This window comes from Cherax quadricarinatus, unplaced genomic scaffold, assembly GCF_038502225.1.
Source record: "Cherax quadricarinatus isolate ZL_2023a unplaced genomic scaffold, ASM3850222v1 Contig4824, whole genome shotgun sequence".
Classification (NCBI taxonomy): Eukaryota; Metazoa; Arthropoda; class Malacostraca; order Decapoda; family Parastacidae; genus Cherax; species Cherax quadricarinatus.
The window spans coordinates 5,001-22,766 of record NW_027199850.1 but is presented as its reverse complement, the minus strand read 5'-3'; the positions used below and the strand labels follow the sequence as shown (position 1 = coordinate 22,766).

At 38.0% G+C, this 17,766-nt stretch overlaps 1 protein-coding gene across 2 annotated transcripts; it reads right to left on the bottom strand.

The window, feature by feature from the left end:
* Window positions 1-2,325: 2,325 nt before the first annotated feature.
* Window positions 2,326-17,139, bottom strand: LOC138852188 (zinc metalloproteinase nas-13-like). 2 transcript variants are annotated; one of them, XM_070081886.1, is made up of 5 exons: window positions 16,972-17,139; window positions 16,612-16,641; window positions 15,272-15,368; window positions 5,813-5,912; window positions 2,326-4,997 (listed from the first exon to the last, which is right to left on the bottom strand). In XM_070081886.1, the coding sequence occupies exons 1-5, from the start codon at window positions 17,122-17,124 to the stop codon at window positions 4,856-4,858; spliced, it is 522 nt and encodes a 173-aa protein (XP_069937987.1). In that variant the 5' UTR covers window positions 17,125-17,139; the 3' UTR covers window positions 2,326-4,855. The 2 variants fall into 2 exon arrangements, with proteins under 2 accessions (XP_069937987.1, XP_069937988.1); XM_070081887.1 differs by having other exon boundaries at window positions 15,272-15,365.
* Between the last annotated feature and the right edge of the window lie 627 nt (window positions 17,140-17,766).

Below are 17,766 nucleotides of genomic sequence, written 5' to 3'. Positions count from 1 at the left end.
TTTACATTTAGTTTACTATTACACTGTGCATTCTATGGTATAATTAACTATTATTGTGCTTAAAAATCTTAAAAAAAAGCAATGTTTACATATAGTTCGTAGGGGTCTGAAACGGATTAATTGTATTTACATACAATCGAATGGGAAAATTAGGTTCGGGTCACCACAAAATCGGGTCGCAACCAGAGATTTGGAACGAATTATGGTTTTGACCAAAGGTTCCACTGTATATATATATATATATATATATATACATATATACACACACACACACACACATATATATATATATATATATATTTTTTTTTTTTTTTCAACAAACCGGCCGTATCCCACCGAGGCAGGGTGGCCCAAAAAGAAAAACAAAAGTTTCTCTTTTCAAATTTAGTAATTTATACAGGAGAAGGGGTTACTAGCCCCTTGCTCCCGGCATTTTAGTCGCCTCTTACAACACGCATGGCTTACGGAGGAAGAATTCTGTTCCACTTCCCCATGGATATAAGAGGAAATAAACAAGAATAAGAGCTAGAAAGAAAATAGAAGAAAACCCAGTGGGGTGTGTATATATATGTGACATGTATGTGAAGTGTGACCTAAGTGTAAGTAGAAGTAGCAAGACCTACCTGAAATCTTGCATGTTCATGAGACAGAAAAAAGGACACCAGCAATCCTACCATCATGTAAAACAATTACAGGCTTTCGTTTTACACTCACTTGGCAGGATGGTAGTACCTCCCTGGGCGGTTGCTGTCTACCAACCTACTACCTAGATATAATGTTGCAGTTTAAAAACTGTAGTGTAAAGCACCCTTCTGGCAAGACAGTGATGGAGTGAATGATGGTGAAAGTTTTTCTTTTTCGGGCCACCCTGCCTTGGTGGGAATTGGCCGGTGTGATAATAAAAAAAATAATAAAAATATATATATATATATATATATATATATATATATATATATATATATATATATATATATATATATATATATATATATATATATATATATATATATATATATATGCAGTACAATCAGACAGGTGAGCTTAAAAATGTAAAAGAACAAAAAGGTATCGGTCAAAAATGTGGTATCAGTATCTGCCGAAAATTGGTTATCGGTATCGGCAAACATTTTGGTATCGTCCTATTCCTAGTTTTAATCTTTCTTACATAGAAGTGATATGACATATTTAATACTTTTATGTTGTTTGGATCATCAGTGACGTAAATCTGAGGTCGATTATTAACTATTTTCAACCTCAATCAGGACTGTTCTGAATTCTTGTTAAAGTCATCCTTTGGCTTTGAAGAATCTTCCTTAAGCATCGCCTCATGACGTCGCTTCAGAGATGTCACTCTTGCTTTGGAAGAGACTAATAGGCTTCCCTCTGCATTATTCAAGTAGGCTACGGCTTCATGTGCTTCAGTAGAAGCATCACAGAAAACATTCAGTGAGTAACTACTTTCTCCCTGGCCTATATTCCTGGGAAATTTTATTGGAGTCGGATAAACTCTGTGGAAATGACAATTCAAGATTGATTTAATTTCTGATTCCCGTCTAAAGTTTCCAAGCTTCTTGTACAAGCATTTTGCTGTTATAATAATTGGTGAGACGCACTGTAAAACCTCTAATTTATCATAAAGTTCATTATTTATATCACTGAGGTTCAAAGTGTCTTTCTGTGTGCTTTAAATTCATTCTTGTGTGTTACTGTAATTAGTTACCTCACCTTTAAAGGCATATTCGTCCTTTTCCATTTCCTTGTTGGCTTCTGTATAGATGTTTTTCAAATTGTTCTTTGTTCACTGTACATTGATGATTGTCCACATTAAAACTTTTACTTAATGTGTATTTCAGTGGCCTTGTTGATATTCGCAAATGAATTTTGCAAGTATATTCAAGAAGGAATGGTGTTGACGTTGTGTCGAGTAAGAGGGACTTCAACCTGTAGTTTCACAGGATCCTGAGGATCATGTGGGTCTACTGGCCATAGAAATCGAGTATAATCTCTGTCAGCTTCTTGTAGACTTACTCTAAGAAAACACATCTCAGAGTTTCTCTGCGGGTGATGGTCGTCGTTAAATATTCAGCGTGTGCTGCAATTATACAAAAAATGAAATTATTATTTTCCTGCTCTCATATTATTTTGTCATACAGAATCAGAAGCTTTGGACTCTTCCTGAGGTCATGGCTTTGAGTATTCATCTGTCCAGAGTCTATACGATAATTAGTAGGCAGAAGAGGTTTATTTACTTTCCTTGGTAACCTGACCCAGTACTGACCATTATCATACTTGACAGTGTCAAGATATTGGTTTTAAGCTTCAGTGTCTTAAGAACTTGCTTTATTGACATCAATACTTATGTGTTAAGTTTCACAATTTGTATACAGGTTCCTTCGTTTCTTCCAGTAAGTACTTTACATTGTAGGGCATGACCTACAGTATTTTTACTCACTAAGATATTTTCTACAGTGTCCTTAGGAATAAAACCATAGATCACATAGTCACCTGGGGAGGGAGGATGGCCAATAACACACATATGCAACACTTTCGTATCTTTATCTCGTATTTCCGAAACGTTACATCTGCACAGCTGGCTGCTTCAGTCTAATACAGAGGTGACTAACATTATAGAAACAGTTGAAGAGTCTGAGGTACTCAATCCCTCCTAATATGAGGATAGGTGGAGGGAGGGGGATGTGACCTCACAGTTACAGCAACTTGTATGGTGCATAAGTCTGCCATCTTAAGAACACCTTATATGACTGGCTGCAAGTTTTCAAGGACAGTGAATCATAATTTGGGAATGGTTCACGGAACTACTGGTATGTGCAGATGCCCTCTAGTCAGTTTTATATAGAACATTTTTCAATTTTGTTTTCCATGCGATAATTTAAAAAGCCTCCTTTGGTGTATCTTATTAAGAAAGTTGGATTGTTATCAGATGTGTCTAGAAGTCAATATGTCAGTTTTATTTTTAAAATGGTGCAGAATTTTTTCCTATGTAGTTTCTTACATAAGTTGAGATCCATAAGAATTAATTATTTAAACTGTCTTCAGGATGATGAATCTTGAACAGCAATAGTTAGTAATACAACTGTCGTAGTCTGTGTCTTACTCTTGATTCACTATGTTCATTAATAACCCACATGGTGACAGAAATTCAAGAGGCTGACTTATCTGCATAGGTCGACCCACTTCTGGGATCCTCTTCTGCTGAAGAGAATCCCAGAAGGGGATCAAAATATACAGATCAATCAACCTTCTGAGTTTCTGTCTCCATGGGGGTCATTAATGAGCAGTGACAAGTGTTTATTACACTTTAAATATTCATTGATTTGTGGTAAAGGATCCTTTCCGCTTCACTGAGGATCATAGCTAACCCACGTCTGATTCATTTTCTTCTCGTAAGAGCCATTTTTTGTCTTTATCCGTTTAGAAGAACGAGCTGGGGCTTTTGCTTTACCACTGTTGTACAAACACAAACTCTCCATATATCTGTTAGTTACAGTCCGAGTATTAGCAGGCTCTGCCACCTGACTTTGTCAGGATTACTGTGACCGCTTTGGATGTTAGGAAGAATAACTGGTTACAGGGTTAGAAATTTTCCCCAACTGTTGTATTTAATATTTCAAGTGATCCCACGTTTCATTGACTAAACGTGAACTTATCTATTTTGAGCCGTAAGCTCTCTCTGCTCAGCATGATATCATGAGACACGAGGCATGATATATGTAGCTCAAACTAACAAGATGTTTCAACTTCTTTTGTACCATTCGAGCTGTATGTACTTACGAATGAATGGAAACCAATACAGGCGTCTGCGAACATGACCATTGTCCATGGAGATATTAACTCGAATCTCGTGCTCATTGTAATGTTTATCAACGCTGCACTTCACTCGAGGGGGTTATACTGTTCTGGTCAGACTATGTACACCTGCAGTCCTTGTTTTGTTATCACTGACACTTGCAGTGCTTTGTCTGGTTATCACTGACACTTTGCAGTGTTTTGTCTGGTTGTCACTGACACTTGCAGTCCTTTGTCTGGTTACCACTGACACCCGCAGTCCTTTGGTTATCTTCCACATTATTGGTCTCTCAGAGTTGAAATATAACTACCACAACAACAATTCCCAAGCATTAGGCAGTTTCCACTCATGCTGGAAAGTGGTTCAATGTGAACCACTTACCAGCATGGGAACTGGTTCACATTGAACCGAGGTGAGGAGCGGAACTTCATGCCTGATGTTTCGCTCCTTACCTCAGTCAAAACTGCTGACCTGCCAACATTTTCTTGCAAGGATGCCAATATATTGCACTGACACTCATGATTAACAGCTAATATCCTTGTAACTACATGACATCACTTAACAGGTTGTTCTGCAGGGTGTTCTCTAGTTCCTTGAGTGAGACAGGTATTTACAACTATATAAAGCCATAATTCAGTTTATAACTATGTCAGTGATGTTTCTGGCTGGCATACGTGGATGACATGCAAACCGTCATGCCACAACATAAGTGACAGTCAGACTGCAACACACCAGCCTTCTGTGTAGGATAGGCCCTCCTAAGAGACGGTAGATCTCAGGTGGTAATAACGCTAACTCTGCTGGAACGAGATATTTCGCTTCCTTCACGATATCTTTTTTGACGATGTCTTCTTTGACGATATCATCATTAACCTACAGACATTTCTCATCTCAGGGTGAAAGACATCATGATTTGATGTACAAAATCCACCCTGTGTGATGGAATATGACAGGGGAAACACAGCTGGCTTTTATTCCCACTATTTAACTAACACATATTTAATAATTATTAAAACCCGTATTAAATTACGAGAGGAAGTGTGTTGATCACTGACCAGATCCTCCATCATTCCTCCAGATGACGGGCTTGGTCATGTCAACGTTGATCGTAGGATCGTAGACGTTTGTTGCGTGCATGATGCTGGTGTAGTCGTAGTCCAGCTCACCACCCACGAAGCCGCTGCTCCACCTAAATACAACACAAATACAACAGGACATTTAGTAACGTGCAAATTATTCACAGGAAATTTTGTAATGTCTGCTCGCTGAGTGATACCGAAAGTAGAGAGAAATTTAAGTGACATAAAAGGAAAAATGGAAATCGTAATCAACTTTTTTTAAATTAAAAATAAAATATACTAAGCACAAAGAAACAAAATACACATTTCCTTGAGAACTTGATTAATATATAATGAAAGCACTTGACATTAATTCCGGTTCAAAGTGGATAAATTCCACATTGCAATATATCACCAGTTTGTGATCATCTTGGACAAAATGCAAAGAACAAAAAAAAAAAAAAAAGACTTGAATAGAGGGTAGACTTGATGAAGACTCGAACTGCCGACCATAGACTTGAAGCCAGAACATTATCACTGCAACACTGATGTTATAAACAGTCCTAAATAGATTTGTTAGTTTTAGGGCTGTGGAGAGTGCCACATTAATTATAACTCACTGGTTACAACACAACGTCAGTGTTAACTATTACAAAGTAACAAAAAAATGGTTATAATTATGACCATAATTTTAAATGGGTGGGCCGGTAAGCCAGGGAAAGGCCTCGGTCAGATGACCAAAAGCTCCAACGGCGGGCAATATCTGACTAAGACCTGAGTCATGAAACACTTGCCCTGTTTCCTGACGAACCTTACCTAACCTAACCTACAAAGTAACGTTTTTTATAATGCCACTACAGTCATGTCAATATAAATTCCATCTCCAACACACATAAACATCTTCATCTCCAACACAAAGCAAGTCACCAGACAAACCAGTACTGACGTGTACTTGGTGAAGTACTGCCTGGCGCCCTCCCTCACGTTGGTCATGTTGATGGTGACGTATTTGTCCCTGTCAGCCCTGTTGTGTTCGTGGCCGAATCCTGTCACCAGACAATCAGAGGATCAGTACAAGTAATACTGAGGATGGAGGGACAGCTTGGGCAAGGTGTTATCACTCTTACAGACTGATATTCTCCTCAGCGATTCACGTATATAGGTGTGGAGCAGATAATGGTTCAGTAAATAACAGAGTGAGGCAGAAAATACATGGTTCAGCAAATAACAGAGTGAGGCAGAAAGTACATGGTTCACCATATAACAGAGTGAGGCAGAAAGTTCATAATAATAATAATAATAATAATAATAATAATAATAATAATAATAATAATAATAATAATAATAATAATCATAATAGCAACAACAATCTTTATTTTTACCAGTACATGATACGACTATTACAGACCTATGTAGCATACATCACTGACATACTATACAAAAAAGTACCTGGTTATACAGAGCATTTCCGGTTACTCTTGTCTCCAAGGATGCAACCCACAATAGTCGATTAACACCCAGATACCTTCTTAGTGCTAGGTGAACAGGGACAGTAGGTGTAAGGAAACATACTCAGCGATTCACCTGCACCGGGGATTGATCCCCAGACCTTCTGTGAGTCAGTTGGAGACGCTACCAAGCAACAGTGTGTGAGAGAAAGTTAATGGTACGGTACATAACAGTGTTACACAAGGAAAATTCGTATGCCAGTGACCTCAAAACACGAATAAACAAATTCGTGGTGAGAAACAACAATTTAATGAGACATGAATGGCGTCCTACCAGATTAGGTTTTGCCACCGAAGTGGCTAGTTTATTGTGCACCCCATATCCATCCTGTGGACGGTAGCGCAAGAGCATATGGATACACAAAAGGCCTAGGAACTAGGCCCCAAGGGTTAACAGGAATACATATGGATTTATATCTACATATCTATAGTTCACTTATCTGTTACAAGCAAATTTAGGAAATTTGCTTAGTATATCTGGTATCTTATTTTCATTAATAAGATATCTTGACATGTCACATAGGTTATTATACTGTCTGTCTCTGTATTCCTCAATAAGTGGACAATTAAGCACATAGTGTTCAAGACAGTGACCATATGCCTGATCACATAATTTACATTTAGTTTGATCATCATCTGTGTGTCTCCCAAACTGCCAGAAGTACTTGTAACCAAGCCTAAGCCTGGCCACTACAACATCAGTCAGTCTGTTCACATTGCAAGTTGCTCCATAAACATACTTATCTACGTTCATGTTATCATAGGGAGTAATCCAATGTGTGATGGGATCCATAGCAATTGTACATTAATTCCTTTGTCCCTAATTTTTGAGTATCTATACCTGGCTTCTCCAATGAGCATGTTGTTGGAGTCATTATATGAGTCAAGAGCCTTCAATGATGACATAGAATCAGTAATGATGATAGAGTCAAGCTCAGTGTCATAGGTTAGCTTTAGCGCCATTAGGATTGCAAACAATTCAGTTTGCAGTGTAGACGCCCAGTTGTTAATTCTTATGCCTAACTCAACAAATTTATTATCGTTCTTAACTAGGGAGGTGGCAACAAGAGCAGATGCAGCCCTGCCAGAAGACTCCTGTTTAGATCCATCAGTGTATATAACTTGTGATAACTTATTACTACCAGCTAGGTGAGAAATTTCTTCTTGAGCAGTTGCTCTAACAAGAGATTTAAGGAAGGGATTACTAGCAATGAGCTTCTTGGGAGGGACTTGTAGGTATGTGATATTAAATGAACACATCTTCCATGGAGGGGTGAAATGCTCTTGTTGCCTACAGTGATACAGTTCATGCAGGTTATAAAACTTAATGCAATTGCACGTTTTCACAATCCATTTAGATCTGTGTGTATTTACCTCTAGACACTTGGTAAGATTCACTGTGACAGTGTCTGGTTCGTTTCTCAACATTCTAATACCGAGTACAGTGTTAATTTCAACAATCCTATCACTGATACTAGAAATACCAAGCTCCTTCCTCATGTTAAGAACTTTTGTAGATCTGGGACAGCCAAGAATAATCCTGAGAGCTTCATTTTGCATTAACTCCAAGGGTCGGAGAGAACTTTCTCTAGCTAATATCAACATGGGAGCAGCATAATCAATTAAGGACCTAACATAGGCTATGTACATCATTCTCACGATTCTCACATTAGCACCATAGTTGGGATTGTAGCCAGCAACAGCTTTGAGAGCATTTAGCCTAGCTTTACATTTCTTGTTTAGTTGTGGTATAGTGGATTTGTTAAAGGGTACATCTACACCAAGATATCTGTAAGTTTTAACGTAGCTAATGATTTCACCCTGCAAATAGATGGGTGGGGGATGACGTTTGCTTGTTAATATCTTTGTTTTAGAGGAAGATATTATGAGGCCTAGTCGATTACAAATTGCTTGAACTTCATTAAGAATGGTATTCATCTTCTTATGCCCTGTTGTATGGATCATGATATCATCAGCATAGCTTATAGCTATATGTATAGGTGAGGCAGGTAGAGCATTTAGGAGAGCATTAATCAGAATATTAAATAGCATGGGACTAAGAACTCCTCCCTGCGATGTACCTAGACATTTCTTTAGAATCACTTCTGAAGCCTTGGTAAAGGACAGAGGATACTCTATTTGACAGGTATCCTATTATCCAGCAGAGTAAGCTACCACCAATATTCATTTTGGCTAGTTCATGTAGTATAACGGTTCTGTTCGCAATACCAAGGACATATAATACACAGTTATTAGTCAAACATTCTTACACTTCTCAGGTCCCCTCTGGTAGCACTGGACGGCCGGGCTTGATACGGCTCATGGTGTCAGTGGCCCTTATAAACCCAACAAAGAACAACAACAAAGTGGCGACGTAGGAGGGAAATTATTGTACATTTTTGTCAATTGTTGTGAGTTAATATAATGTTGGAGTAACTATCAGTGGAAGATTGATTTATGAGGTAAGTAGGAAGACTGATATATTAATATATATTGTGATAAACACCAAGCAAAGTAATACTTTCTCAACATTATTAACATCCATATTAAAACTTTATTTATTTATTTATTTATTTATTTATTTATTTATTTATTTATTTAGTAATTTGTAGCATACATACAGAGGTACAAAAAAATACAGGTAAGAGCAGCATGCCAAAGCCACTTATATGCATAGCATTACGGGCTGGCTTAAAATTAACTTAAGATTAACTAAGCAATGATGAACATCAGTGATAAAACATTAATGTAAACAGATTACTATAAAGCACAAGTGAGTATTACAAAGACAGGTCATATGGTTGCATGCATTGTTGTACATTCAGTAGAATGGAGTATTCTGTTAGGTAGTGTATTTAAAAAATAATAAAGTTAGATTGGGTTTTAGGTTTAACATTTATGTGATATAATTGTGAGAAACATTTAAGATATACAATTTATAAGGTTCAGTTATTCAGTATTTATTTGGTTTTGGGTGAGTAAGTGATCTTTGAGAAGAGACTTGAATTTATAAACAGGTAGTGTTTCTTTTATATTTACAGGTAATGAATTCCAGATTTTAGGGCCTTTTATGTGCATTGAGTTTTTGCATAGTGTGAGATGGACACGAGGAACATCAAAGAGTGATCTGTGCCTTGTGTTATGGTCATGTGTTCTGTTGAGGTTGGCAAGGAGATGTTTGAGGGGAGGGTTAATATCAGAGTTAAGTGTTCTATGTATGTAATAGGTGCAGTAATAAGTATGGATGTTTTGTATGGTGAGTAGGTTTAGTGTATTGAATATTGGTGGAGTGTGCTGCCTGTAGTGAGAATTTGTTATCATTCTAACTGCAGCCTTTTGTTGGGTAATTAGTGGTCTGAGATGGTTAATTGTTGTTGAGCCCCATGCACAAATTCCATAGGTGAGATAGGGGTAAATAAGAGAGTGATATAGGGCCAGGAGGGCTGACTGTGGAGCATAGTACCGTATCTTCGATAGTATGCCTACAGTCTTGGAAATTTTCTTAGAAATTTGTTGTATATGTGTATGAAATTTGAGTCTATTATCAAGGTGGATTCCTAAGAATTTTCCCTCTGTTAGCTTTGTGATAGGTGATCCGTTTATCATTATGTTAAGAGGGACATCTGTAGCTCTGTTACCAAACTGAATGAAGTAGGTTTTGTCAATGTTTAGTGTAAGTTTGTTAGTCCTCATCCAGGTAGATATTTTCTGTAATTCGGTATTTACAGTATTGGCTAGCGTGACTGGGCTCGGGTGAGAGAAGACGTATGTAGTGTCATCTGCAAATAGTGTGGGTTTGAGTAATTGCGAAGCATTTGGTAGGTCATTTATGTATAGGAGAAAGAGAAGAGGGCCAAGGACACTTCCCTGTGGGACACCAACTGTAATTGGTTGTGCAGAAGAGTTTGCCCCATTTGCGTACACATATTGGCTTCTGTTGCTGAGGTATGACTTGAGGTAGTTGAGGGAGTGCCCTCTTATACCATAGTGTGACAATTTTACGTGGAGCAAGTCATGGTCAACTGTATCAAAAGCTTTACGTAAGTCAATGAAGATCCCCAGTGGGACTTCTTTTTTCTCTATTGCAGTGTATATATGTTCTAGCATGTGTATAATAGCATCATTAGTATTTTTATTAGGCCTGAATCCAAATTGGCAGGGGTTGAGTATGTTTTGGGAGATAAGGTAGGAGTAGATTCGTTTATGAATTAATTTTTCGAAGATTTTTGAGAGAGGGTGTAAGTTGGATATTGGCCTATAGTTATTCAACTCTGTTTGGTCTCCTCCTTTGTGGATCGGGGTGACCCTTGCTATTTTGAGTACTGTAGGGAAGGTGGAGGATTCAATGGATTTGTTAAAGAGTGTTGCAATGATTGGTGATAGCACTTGTGACACTTTTTTGTATATAAAGGGTGGTAAGGTATTTAAATCTCCTGCCTTGTTTTTTAGTGTGTTGATAATAAGGGAGACTTCGTATGGGTTAGTCGGAGCTAGGAACAGTGTGTTCGGGTAGTTGCCAGTGAGGTAGTCATTTGGTGGGGTATCTGAGCTTGGGATTTTATTGGCAAGGTTTTGTCCTATAGTGGAGAAGAAATCATTGAGTCTGTTTGCTGTTTCTGTTGGTGGGAGTTGGGGTTCATCTGATTTTGCTAATTTTATTTCGCTATTTCGTGATATCTTTTTTGTTCCCAGAATTTCTGATAGGGTTTTCCAGGTCTTTTTTATATCACCTCGTAAGTTGGATAATCTGTTCTCATAATACAATTTTTTTGCCCTTCTTATCAGGCTGGTTAGGATTGACGAGTAACGTTTTGTTTGGTCTCTGGTTATGTGACCCATTCTGTACTGTTTTTCATATTGGTGTTTTGTATTTATGGATTTGAGAATGCTGGGTGTTAGCCAGGGACTGTTCAGTCTCTTAGCTGTCATCTGTTTAGTTTTTTTAGGGCAGTGCTTGTTATAGAGGTATTGGGTCTTTTTTAGAAAATTATTAATACATTCGTCAATATCTGTATAGATTTCTAGCTCAGTGTGCCAGTCAATGTTTGCTACTGCTGTTGTGAAGTTATTAATGGCTGCCTCATTGTGAAGTCTGAAGGTGACTTTAGTAGTGTCTTGGGGTAATTTACCAAGAGTTGTTATGAGGAAAGTAGGGTAGTGGTCTGTGGTATTATCTGTAATTATGCCTGATTTTAAAGGGGATATGGTGTTGGTCCAGATGTGGTCAAGTAGGGAAACACTAGTCTCTGTAACTCTTGTAGGTTTTGTTACTGTTGGTAGCAACATACAGTTACTCATTGTGTTTGTGAATTCAGTAACGTGTGGGTCCTGGTCTTGCAGGAGATTTATATTGAAGTCACCTGAGAGTAGTAAGTGATCTTTGTTCATGCGTGCATCAGTTATCATACTTCCTAGGTTTTGACTAAATTGGCTAATGTTTGACTGTGGAACTCTGTAGATGTTTATCAATGTGAGAGGTTTTTGTAGGTATTTGGATTTGAATTTGGCTATTATATATTCCCCATGTTCATCCCTTGTGCAAGTATTAGTGATACATTCTAGTTGGTCTGAGTAGTATATGGCTGTGCCACCCCCTTGTTGGTCTGGCCTACAGTTGTGTATGGCTGTGTAACCAGGAATGGCATAGACATCTGTACTATCAGGCTTTAGCCAGGTTTCAGTTAGTGTAATGATGGACATATTGGCATGTAAGGAATTTAGTAATGCTATGAGGTCATCGTAATGCTTGCTTAAAGATCTGATATTGTAGTTAAAGATAGTTATGTTGTTGTTGGCACTGAGAAGTGCCTTTGATTGTTCTGCAGTGTAGTAATTACAGTAACTGTTTGATTCATTTAAGTCATTAAATAAGAGGTTGGTATCAGGATCAATGCTTGTAATCATAAGATTTGTAGTGAATCTATAGTTAGAATTAAGTATAAAACAAAGTAAATAGTCTTAAGCTAAAAAATAGCACCTGAATTATTTAACAAATGTAAAATAATGAGCTAAGGTAGTTTTTTTTTTTTTTTTTTTTTTTTTTAAGCTAAAATAAAGGAGACAATATAAAAGGGACTAATACAAATAAAGTGATGATCAAATAATGGAGCTTGGGAATATGATAGTAGGTAGTACTATAAAGGTAATTCTTTAAAGTTAGAATTATAGTATAAAATTATAATATAAAAGGGACTAATATAGGTTGTGGTGAACAATAAAGTGGTAATCAAATAAATGAGCTTTGGAATATAATGGCAAAATTGTGAACTTATTCTACTTTAGCACCTGAGAATAGCACCTTGATTATTTTAACAATTGTGAATATATAAACTAGGGTAGTTATATAAAGCTAAAATAAAGGAGAAAATATATAAGGGACTAAAATTAAGTAATGGTAAACAAAGTTAAATGGACAGATGGTCACTATGAAATAATATTGGTTTAGGAGTAAGATCTGATTTGTAATATTAAATAAATTGAGCAGTTTATTGCACAATAAAAAGTAAAAAAAAAGGTAGTGAGGTAGTTGGTACTAGCTAGCAAAAGATAGTTTTGGTACTTGCAAAAAAGTAATTGGAATATACACTAATTGCATACACAATGAAAAGTGACTAAAAAACAAGTAGTGATAAACAAAATTAAATGGACAGGTAAGAATAATGAATATTATTAATTTGGAGTAAGATTTGACTTGTAATTTAAAATTATGAGCAATTAATAGCAGTAAGAAAGAAGTATAGAGTATTGGAGGTAGTTGGCATTAGCTAGTGATGAAAAATAATAAAAATAATAATGTACAATATAATAGTAACGTACACTATATGCACCACACGTATATATGTATTAAGGGCACTTATCTAATCTGTTACAGAAATGTCAGCTTTTCTAAGGAAGGTAGAGAAATCATGTTCGTTTGAGATGGTATATTGTTGTCCTGTTGATGTTTTCCTTACTAGTATTTTCCCATCTCGCGTGAAACACTGATGTATTTTGTTTTCCTGTTTAAGTTTTCTCAGCCTGAACAGAAGGTTTTGACGTTTTTTTGTTAGACACTCATTTATGTACACTCCATTTTTCATTGTAATTGCTGATTTAATTAGGTCCTTTCTTTTATCGTATGAATGAAGTCGGATCATTATACTGTGTTTACTTCCTGGTTTTCCTAACAAACGTGTTTCTTTGATTTCATTGTTTTGCACGATGACTTGTACGTGGTCCTGTATTATCCTGATAGCAGTTTCTTTGCACTGTGCTTGTGTTATGTCACTAGGAATGTGTGGACTGTTTATTATAACTGCATCAGACAACTTATCTTGTTCAGTTTTGTCGTCTTGGAAATCAAGGTATTCATTTAGTCGAGTGTGCATGTTCTGATTCCAGTCCTTGATTGCTTCTTCAACCTTCATATTTATTGTTGTTATTTGCTCAGTGTGACTGGCTATAGCTGCTTTTAGAGTATTTTCTGTGTCAACACTTCCCGATGTAATCTTCTCTTCAAGGTTTTGGATCTTGTTCTCGAGGTTGGTTATCTTGGATTCTCGTCGCTCGAGTGTTGGTGACAGTGTTGGTGTGACGGTGTTGGTGTAAAAGTATTGGTGATAGTGTTGGTGTGACAGTGTTGGTATGACAGTATTGATGACAGTGTTAGTGTGACAGTGTTGGAGAGACTGTTGGTGTGATAGTGTTGGAGAAACAGTGCTGATGTGATAGTGTTAGTGAGACAGTGATGGACAGTGTTGGTGTGGCAGTGTTGGAGAGACAGCGTTGTTGTGACAGTGTTGGTGTGACGGTGTTGGTGTTACGGTGTTAGTGAGAGTATTGGTGAGTGTTGGTGTAACAGTATTGGTGTGATAGTGCTGGTGTGACAGTGTTGGTGTGACGGTGTTGGTGCGACGGTGTTGGTGTGACAGTATTGGAGAGACAGTATTGGTGTGATAGCGTTGGTATGACAGTGTTGATGTGACAGTATTGGAGATACAGTGTTGGTGTGATAGTGTTGGTATGACAGTGTTGGTGCGACGGTGTTGGGGTGACGGTGTTTGTGTGACAGTGTTGGTGTGACAGTTTTTTTGTGACGGTGTTGGAGACAGTGCTGGGGTGACGGTGTTGGTGTGACAGTGTTGGAGAGAGTGTTGGTGTGATAGTATTGGTGTGACAATGCTGGAGAGTGTTGGTGTGACAGTGTTGGAGAGACAGTGTTGGTGTGACAGTTTTTTTGTGACGGTGTTGGAGACAGTGCTGGGGTGACGGTGTTGGTGTGACAGTGTTGGAGAGAGTGTTGGTGTGACAGTATTGGTGTGACAGTGTTGGAGAGTGTTGGTGTGACAGTGTTGGAGAGACAGTGTTGGTGTGACAGTTTTTTTGTGACGGTGTTGGAGACAGTGCTGGGGTGACGGTGTTGGTGTGACAGTGTTGGAGAGAGTGTTGGTGTGACAGTATTGGTGTGACAGTGTTGGAGAGACAGTGTTGGTGTGACGGTGTTGGTGAGACGGTGTTGGTGTATTTGAGTGGAATGGTGTATTAACTGTCCTCATCTTTATTCTTATCATTATTTATATAATTTATTAAGGAAGGTTGACGAGAGGTGATGGTAGTCACCAGTGACTTCACGTTACCTCTACTTCCTGACCTTACTTATTCTCCTTTGTTCCCATTTCCACGACCCCACTATATGACACAGTGTTGGAGAGTGATAGAGAGACAGTGTTGGAGTGCTGGAGAGAGTGATGGTGAGACAGTGTCGGAGAGGGAATGTTGGAGAGACAGTGTTGGAGAGGCAGTGTTGTAGAGATAGTGTTTTAGAGACAGTGTTGGACAGACAGTGTTAGAGAGAGAATGTTGGAGCGGTAGTGTTGGAGAGACAGTGTTGTAGAGAGAGTGCTGGAGATATCACTCACCATAAACATTATCTTCAACATCGTAGTCCAGCTTGTATACAAGGTTGCCACCTGGCCACAGCTGTTGGTTGTCACCCCGCACCATCATTGGCATCTGCTGTAACACACCATCATTGTAACTGTTGTAACACCTGTTCATTTTTGTAACACCTGTTCATTGTTGTAACACTTGTTCATTGTTGTAACACCTATTCATTTTTGTAACACCTGTTCATTTTTGTAACACCTGTTCATTGTTGTAACATCTGTTCATTTTTGTAACACCTGTTCATTGTTGTAACACCTGTTCATTGTTGTAACCCCTGTTCATTTTTGTAACACCTGTTCATTGTTGTAACGCCTGTTCAATCGTAACACCCTGTTGTAACTGTTGTAATACCTGTTCATTGTTGTAACACCTGTTCAATAACTGTAACCGTTGTAACACCTGTTCAGTCATTGCAACACCTGTTCAGTCACTGTAGCTGTTGTAACATCTGTTCATTGTAACTTGTAACACATGTTCAGTCTTTGTAACTGTTGCAACACCTGTTCAGTCTTTGCAACTGTTGCAACACCTGTTCAGTCACTGTAACTGTTGTAACACCTGTTTATTGTTACTGTTGTAACGCCTATCCAGTCATTGTTACTGTTGACTCTTCTTGTTAATCATTGTTACACTTGAAATTCTCTTTACTGATTACCTTTCAAATTACCACTTTAATTATTTTCTCTTGTTTAATTCTCTGTTGTAGAAGCTGAACGAAGACTTTGTTACAAGTACTTCTGGTAGTCTGAAAGACATACTGACTGACTGATGTTGTAGTAACAAAGTTTAGACTTGGTTACAAGTACTTCTAGCAGCTTGACAAGTACTTCTAGCAGCTTGACAAACACATGTGATGATCAGACCTGTGCTCATTTCCTAGAACACTGTGTTCTAAGGATCTTTGTGACAGACTTTTTTTGGAAGGCTCATTAGAATTTTGTCATTCACTTACAGGGTTAAAGTATTACTGGAAAAATGTAACATTCTCTGAAACTGGAGAACTGTGGACTGAATGTTTGATCGTCCCATCGTACAATTATGAAGTATCTTTGTCCAAATTTGACTGATGAAGTAATATCAAAAGTAAACACTTAAAACAGTTTCACCTGCTCACTGCATGACTTCTGGAAATACAATGACACAGTCCAGGAATACAATGATACAGTCCAGGAATACAATGATACAGTCCAGGAATACAATGATACAGTCCAGGAATACAATGATACAGTCCAGTTAGTATGGTGATGTATTACCTGAATTCTGAGCGAATCATCAGTTTTTTACAGTGGTCAAAAAAAAAAATAGTACTAACTTGTCCTCCTTCGTCTTCCTTGTCCTCACCCTAAAAAAAAAAAATGGAGGAGGAAACTTTAAGAAAAAGTTACTGATGCGATATATATGAAATTGTATGTATTTTTCAAGAGTCTTTCACTGTACAGTTTACTTCTCCTTCTCCCTCCCCAAGTCAAGGCTAACACTAACCGGCTTCACATCATATTATAAACAGAGTCAATTTGCAATTTTAGACATCGTATTCGTTTTTTTTAAATTATTAAAGAATGACTAGTTTCATTTTTGTGAAGCATTTTGATTGACGACCAGTGAAATCACTTGGTTCATTCTGCTCAAGATACTGTGTTGAAGAAGCAGACAATATTTAGATTAGTAATACCTTATTTTTAGGGTTGTCTTCTCCAAGAAGTGACCCAACATTGTTGACCAGCAGGTATATGTTTATTACAGAGAGACTTGTCCATGCATCCCGTCTCACCCAGGACTCAATGGTTAAAAAAATGCTGCTATGATTGAAAGTATAATGACACATGAGATCGTAATAACACGATTGTAAACAAGTCATAGAACATAATAACACGATTGTAAACAACTCATAGAACATAAAGGGGTTTGAGCCCATGACACATTTGAATGTTCTATCTAGGCTGGAATATTGCTGCACACTAACAGCACTTTTCAAGGCAGGTGAAATTGCACTTGTTCTATCTAGGCTGGAATATTGCTGCGACCTAGAAAATGTACAGAGAACTTTCACGGCGCGCATAACGGAGATAAAACACCTCAATTACTGGGAGCGCTTGAGGTTCCTGAACCTGTATTCCCTGGAACGCAGGAGGGAGAGATACATGATTATATACACCTGGAAAATCCTAGAGGGACTAGTACCGAACTTGCACACGAAAATCACTCACTACGAAAGCAAAAGACTTGGCAGACGATGCACCATCCCCCCAATGAAAAGCAGGGGTGTCACTAGCACGTTAAGAGACCATACAATAAGTGTCAGGGGCCCGAGACTGTTCAACTGCCTCCCAGCACACATAAGGGGGATTACCAACAGACCCCTGGCAGTCTTCAAGCTGGCACTGGACAAGCACCTAAAGTCGGTTCCTGATCAGCCGGGCTGTGGCTCGTACGTTGGTTTGCGTGCAGCCAGCAGCAACAGCCTGGT

Bases quoted from the DNA above. Each gene is read 5' to 3' on its own strand.
- LOC138852188 (XM_070081886.1), bottom strand. From the start codon at position 17,124: ATGTGTCATTATACTTTCAATCATAGCAGCATTTTTTTAACCATTGAG. The intron at 16,642-16,971 runs GTATTACTAATC...TTTTTTTTTTAG, and splicing joins AAGACAACCCTAAAAATAAG to GGTGAGGACAAGGAAGACGA. The intron at 15,369-16,611 runs GTTAGTACTATT...GGTGTGTTACAG, and splicing joins AGGAAGACGAAGGAGGACAA to CAGATGCCAATGATGGTGCG.